The sequence below is a fragment of the Salvelinus alpinus genome, chromosome 1, assembly GCF_045679555.1.
Source record: "Salvelinus alpinus chromosome 1, SLU_Salpinus.1, whole genome shotgun sequence".
NCBI lineage: Eukaryota > Metazoa > Chordata > Actinopteri > Salmoniformes > Salmonidae > Salvelinus > Salvelinus alpinus.
The window spans coordinates 63,345,274-63,351,807 of NC_092086.1; the positions used below are offsets into that span (position 1 = coordinate 63,345,274).

The following is a 6,534-nucleotide window of genomic DNA, read 5'->3' on the forward strand; positions in this document are numbered from 1 at the left end:
CTCTACCTACATGTACATATTACCTCAATTACCTTGACTAACCGGTACCCCCTGTATATATCCTCGCTATTGTTATTTTACTGCTGGTCTTAATTATTTGCTTTTTTTCTTATTATTATTCTTATTTTTTTTATTTTTTTTTACTGCATTATTGGTTAAGGGCTTTAGGCATTTCACTGTAAGGTCGACACCTGTTGTATTCGGCGCATGTGACAAATAAAATTTGATTTGCTAAAACTAATGTCTGATAATCATAAGCTGCTATTTATTGCTGACCAGCAGATGTCCCTAACGTGCATTCTGAACAGATAATGAAGCTCAGAGTAAAGAACCGTTTTTCGGTACAATTTGGTGAAAATGCCGAAGCCTTCAGAAAGCCTTGGTTTCCCATCATTACATTATACGTTGATCCACGAAAACACAGACCTTGTTTGAAGTGATTCTAAAATCTCCTATGGGAAAAAATGTATGGTGAAAAACCAATGGAACCATTTCCGTGTTTGACCGTTAGGTTTTATGGGTATTATGATGACAACACTGTGGTACTCTATCCGGTAGTATAAAGATTGCCACGAGTTAGCGGAGTCGGAGAGTATCCATCTTGAATAGCAGCGTACATTTTAAACAGTAAGCGCTATTTTCGTTTTATATCGCACACATTGCGTTGTGATTCAACGATTTATGTCCCTCGGTTTCGCGCTAGCTAAATAAAGTATAGCTGCTCTAACGTCATTAGCTATTGCAAGCTAACTCGGTTTGTCAAATCAGGCACTGGCAGGCCGCAAACACGAGCAGAATAACCAGCTAACATTAGCGAGCTATCGTAATTGCTAAATAGATCTGTTCAGATTAGGATATCAGGCCTTTGAATTGATTATGTGCACAGTTTGATTGTATCCGTATAAAGTAGAATACAATTAAACTTTGGCTGTGGTGTTTTATCAACTCAAATGTTAGTGTTGCTATGTTAACAAGCTTAGAGAAGCCGGTTAAGTGTATGGCAGGGCAGTCATTGGGGCCTACTTCTAGAATGTTCATGGTTGTCTACAGGAAATGCTATTCATATAGGCTGCTAGCTAACGTTATTTTTTCCCATGGTAGGCGATCACTATGTCTGACGACGCTGAGCAGCAATTCATGGAGACTGCTAAAAATGGAAATGAAGCCGAGGAAGAACTGAATGGAGCAGAAGAATCCACAGAACACCCCGTGGCAGAGGAACAAGAAGAACTGAGCTGCACGGTAGAGGGAGAGCCAGTGGCAGAGGAACCGGCTGTGGTGGAGGAAGGAGTCACGCAGAACGGAGCGGCAGAGGGGGGACAGATAAATGCAAGTAAAGGCGAGGATGACGCTGGGTACGTTTCTGTATGGTTGTTTTAACATACTAACGTAACCTCCTTGGTATATTTTCATTTTTGGAGCCATGTGCAGCCCATTTGGGGGATGGACTTCAACTGGCTAGAATTCAGTTATATATCATTTTTCAAAATATTTAGTGTTATGAGTTGCAGTGATTCAACTAGCTGAGAATTCTCAACTCTACAGTGGAGTTGATAAACTGTGGATTTGAACTCCCACTGACAACTATGACAAGCACAAATGCACAGTAAGCGTTCAATCATTGATATTTATAGAACTATTGCTTGGTAGTGTATGTTTTAAGTAGTTAACTTCATAGTCATGCGCAGATTACGTGACGCAATTTGACAGGTCACACAGAATTTAGTTACAAAAAACTAAATTCAGCACCCATAGAAAATAACGCCTTTACACAGGACTAATGAGGTATGTATTTACTGAATGATACGACTCGATTTAGTTGGAGGTACTCCACCAAAACTCATCGTGTCCAACTCTATTGAGATGTGATGTACATATCGTGGAGTTGAGAATTCTCAGCTATATTTCCACCAAAATGTGTGAACACCCAGTCTGTTACTGGCCTGTACAAGTTTGTAAGCCACAATGTCCGTAGTAATTTGAGATTTTTTGTAACTCAAATAATATCAAAACAAATGTTTATAGTGGCTGCTTAGTTGTCAGCCTATGAAAATTGTCCTAGGTGTGTTACTGATCTGTGTTTCTCTGCAGCAAAATGTTTGTAGGTGGACTTAGCTGGGACACTAGCAAAAAAGACCTGAAAGACTACTTCTCCAAATTTGGAGAGGTGACTGATTGTACCATCAAGATGGACTCAAACACAGGACGATCACGTGGGTTTGGGTTCATCTTGTTCAAAGAAGCAGCAAGTGTAGACAAGGTATGTGCCATGAGGAAGGTGACATGGTTTTACATTGTGACAAGTTGGGCTTTGTATACTAACCTTATCTCTAACCTGGTAGGTTCTTGAGCAGAAAGAACACAGGCTAGATGGACGACAGATAGACCCAAAGAAGGCGATGGCAATGAAGAAGGAACCAGCCAAGAAGATCTTTGTTGGTGGCCTAAACCCAGAAGCAACAGAGGAGACCATAAGAGAATACTTTGGAACCTTTGGAGAGGTTTGTCATTGTCCTATGATGGCCTCAACCTGACCTTCCTGTATGTTTTAGTAGCTATTGATTTTCCAGTGTTCTAAATGTGTCATAATTCACATCTTCAGATTGAATCCATTGAACTTCCAGTGGACCCCAAGTTCAAAAAAAGGAGGGGGTTTATCTTCATCACATTCAAAGAAGAGGCCACTGTTAAAAAATGCCTTGAAAAAAAGTTCCACAATGTCTGTGGAACCAAGGTAACAAACGGAAAGGAAGGCCTTGTATGTATATTTCTTAAACCTATTTTTAATTTACGGTTGATGGTGGGAAATGTGGGTTAATGTGTATGCTGTGGTTATCATTCTATACTGACAAAAATATAAGCGCAATATGCAACAATTTCTACGATTTTACTCAGTTATAGTTCATATAAGGAAATCGGTCAGTTGAAATAAATTCATTAGGCCCTAATCTATAGATTTCACATGACTTGGAATACAGATATGCACATGTTAGTTACAAATACATTTAAAAAAACGTGCTCAACGGGTTTCTGAGTGCAGGCCAAGAACGAACTGAGACATTTTCAGCTTCCTGGAATTGTGTACAGAACCTTGCGACATGGTGCCGTGTATTATCATGCTGAAATATGAGATGTCGGCAGATGAATGGCACGACAATGGGCCTCAGGATCTCGTCACAGTATTTCTGTGCATTCAAATTGCCATCGATAAAATGCAATTGTGTTGGTTCCATAACCCCACTGCCCACACGGGGTACTCTGTTCACAACTTTAAGATCAGCAAACTGTTCGTCCACACAAAGCCATACATGTGGTCTGAGGTTGTGAGGCCGGTTGGACGTACTGCCAAATTCTCTAAAACATTTATTGGAGGTGGCTTAGAGAAATGAACAATAAATGACCATATCTGGCAACAGCTCTGGTGGACATTCCTGCAGTCAGCATTCAAATTGCACGCTCCCTCAATTGGAGACATTTGTGGAGTTGTGATAAAACTGCCAATTTTAGTGCCCTTTTTATTTTCCACAGCACAAGGTGTTGTGATCATGCTGTTTCATGAGCTTCTTGATATGCCGTACCTGTCAGGTGGATAGATTATCTTGGCAAAGGACAAATGCAGGGATGTAAACAAATTTGTGCACAAATTGATTATGGGACGTTTTTGGGATCTTTTTATTTCTGTTCATGCAATGAGTACTTTACATGTTGCGTTTTATATTTTTGTTCAGTGTTTATCAGTCTGGCTAAGCATCTTATTTGTGTGAAATGCAAACTTGTCTAATTGCTTAGTCTGTACATTTGTTCATTCTCTCCTGAAATGCTTTGGGACATGCTCATGCAATGTGGTGTTAAATAATGCTTCCTCACTGAAATGCACATTGCATGCAAGAGTTTTTCAGACCCACTTGCATGGTGTGAAATTACTAGAATTATTCTGTCCAAATTAAACACCATTTCAATTTTGCATGTCGGTATTCAGATACAATTTGTCAAGTTCAAATAGATTGTGTTGGCAGTGTCCTGACTGAAATGGGGGTCCAGTGTGAGCTTGACACTAGAATCCAAATGAATGTATGAATAACTCTTGCATGTTTGTACTGCATGCTGTCATGTCCTTACAGCATCTATTATTAAACATCCTTCCTGATTTAATTCCAGTGTGAGATCAAAATCGCCCAGCCCAAGGAGGTGTACCAGCAGCAGCAGTTCGGAGGCCGTGGTGGTGGTGGCGGCGGCGGCGGCAGCTATGGAGGAGGCCGGGGAGGCAGGGGGCGTGGTGGTGCGTATTAAAGCAAGCAGTCCGACGTAGTTATGAGTGACCTAAGGCATAAGGGTGCATGACGGGTGTTGAGCTCACAAGGCATTGAAGGATCTGAGAAAGTGGGTTGCTAATGGGCATCCATCCTTGGACCATAAAAATCTGGATTATAATTTAGTGCAAAACGATTTTGTGACTTAAAACCACGTTTCTTTCCCTCAGGCCAAAACCAATATGGGAACCAGGGTTATAGTAATTACTGGAGCCAAGGCTATGGCAACCAGGGCTATGGCTATGGTGGGCAGCAGGGCTATGGAAACTATGGAAGTTACGGCAACTATGACTACTCCGCTGGATACTATGGAGGGGGCTACGACTACAGTGAGTATAGACCTCTGGCAAGCGCCTACCTGATTGTTTGACTTGTCTTTGCACAGAAGCACTCAGTCCTCTCTCTCTATTCCTGCAGACCAGGGCAATACAAGCTATGGGAAAACTCCAAGACGTGGAGGCCACCAGGGTAGCTACAAGCCATACTGATCACATGTAGTGCAGGTATGCATTTTAGTGCTTTGTAACATTGTGGTGCGATATAGCTGTTAGATTTGTGGCATTGATGCCCAAAAATTTCCTTGCCAAGATTTACAGTCTGGCTCAGGGGAAGGCTATTGTAGATTATAATGAAATTACTCCACACTTCATCAATTGGATTAAGTAAATACAGTGCTGTTGGGGATAGGAAACTTGTTTTGAAAGTACACAACCTCAAACCCTCAAATTTGCCAGCACACAATCTGCATCAGATGCACCCCTACAACTACACTACTGGATCAATAAGGGTTGATGTTGCGGTGGACCACAATGGGTTTTCTAGAGTGGGAGATGGGTGACTATCTGCTTAAAGCTGCACAGCAAATTTAACAATGTCTGCCGTTTCCCTTAATGCTATGCCATAACCACTCTAACCGGCAGCATTGACTTTCTAATCCATCCCGTTTCTTGCATGCTTGTTGCCCTAGCTGTTTGCTTGCTCTTTGATGCAGGGTGGTGGGCTCATGTCTTAAGTGGTGTGCAACAATTCCTTTTTCTCCTCTCTTAAAGGACTCAAGTAAACACAGATTTGAAAGACCATGGGTGCGGCAGAAGTATGCAGGACTTGATTCTTTCCTGTGGGATGACTCATGCTCCATTTGTACAGACCATCTGAGGAACTGGAGAAGTAAATGCCACTTTTCCATGTTTTTATTTTATCTTTTTTTGGGGGGGTCCACATTTCCAGAGATGGAAGTGTTATTTTTACTGTACTTTTTGGTACCTTTTTTGAATCTAATGTATTGTATGGTTGTATTTTACATGTCGACTGGATTTACATGAATCAGAAGCTGTCAGGGCTTTTGAAATAAACCAATTTTGAGTAATTTTTTTCTGGTTTCTAGATTACTTTCTTTTCTGGCTCTGGACTTGCAACAAGGAATTCAGTGTGGGATTGGGGTATGATGTAAAAGGGATTTGCCTAAATCTGAATTCATTTAAGATTGTCTAGAGAATGTCAACTTGTAGATGGAACCAACCAGTATATTTTGGATTCATTTTAATTTTGACCTGTTAAGTGGCATTTATAGAAAATCTAGTTAAAGCCTGCAAAATATTGCTACGTGGAGTTGCAGCCCCTCTGGAATCTCATTCATTGTCTTTGGCTAATTGTTAGAAATAAAATTGATTTTATAATTTTGTCTCTTTAATGCTTAACTTACAGATACTGTCAAATTATTCAAATGCTAATCAAACAAAATGTCCAAGATAATGCATTGGAGATTAATTCCATATAATTTGTAGACAATTATTTGTCCTTTCCCTACTGTTGTGGAAAGTCTCTCCTGCTGTGTCATATTTAAGTTGTCTATTTACTAGGTTGACTGTTTGCTTTTTGATGCATCATTTTGGTTTCATTAGATTTGTTTATGGCTGTTTACTTATACAGGATGTCCAATTCCGATTTTTGCCAATTGTCAAAAGACCAATTGGTGCAAAATATCAGAATTGGACTGTGGTTTGACATTCTCACTAACATGTTTGTGGGGCAACATCTAAATTGGACAGTGGTTTGTAATGGCAGACAACTGTGTAATGTTGATAGAGATGTGCATGTCAGCTCTACAGAATCTTTTCTACAGTAGCATGTATTGTGTGTAAAGCGTTTCCATACACCAGTTTAATTGCACTGAAAATGATCTTTCACGACATAGTAAATGTTTTGATTTCTTCTGATGTGGGAT

General features: G+C 40.3%; 1 protein-coding gene across 4 annotated transcripts; it reads left to right on the plus strand.

Annotated features, from left to right (window-relative positions):
- Positions 1-500: 500 nt before the first annotated feature.
- On the plus strand, positions 501-5,986 carry LOC139583016 (heterogeneous nuclear ribonucleoprotein A/B-like). 4 transcript variants are annotated; one of them, XM_071413660.1, is made up of 9 exons: positions 501-627; positions 1,102-1,355; positions 2,092-2,260; positions 2,343-2,501; positions 2,603-2,758; positions 4,159-4,279; positions 4,481-4,639; positions 4,728-4,813; positions 5,360-5,986. In XM_071413660.1, exons 2-8 carry the CDS (start codon positions 1,111-1,113, stop codon positions 4,796-4,798), a joined length of 1,080 nt encoding a protein of 359 aa, XP_071269761.1. In that variant the 5' UTR covers positions 501-627; positions 1,102-1,110; the 3' UTR covers positions 4,799-4,813; positions 5,360-5,986. The 4 variants fall into 4 exon arrangements, with proteins under 4 accessions (XP_071269761.1, XP_071269771.1, XP_071269780.1 ...); XM_071413670.1 differs by having other exon boundaries at positions 2,603-2,734; XM_071413679.1 differs by lacking the exon at positions 4,728-4,813.
- Positions 5,987-6,534: the final 548 nt, after the last annotated feature.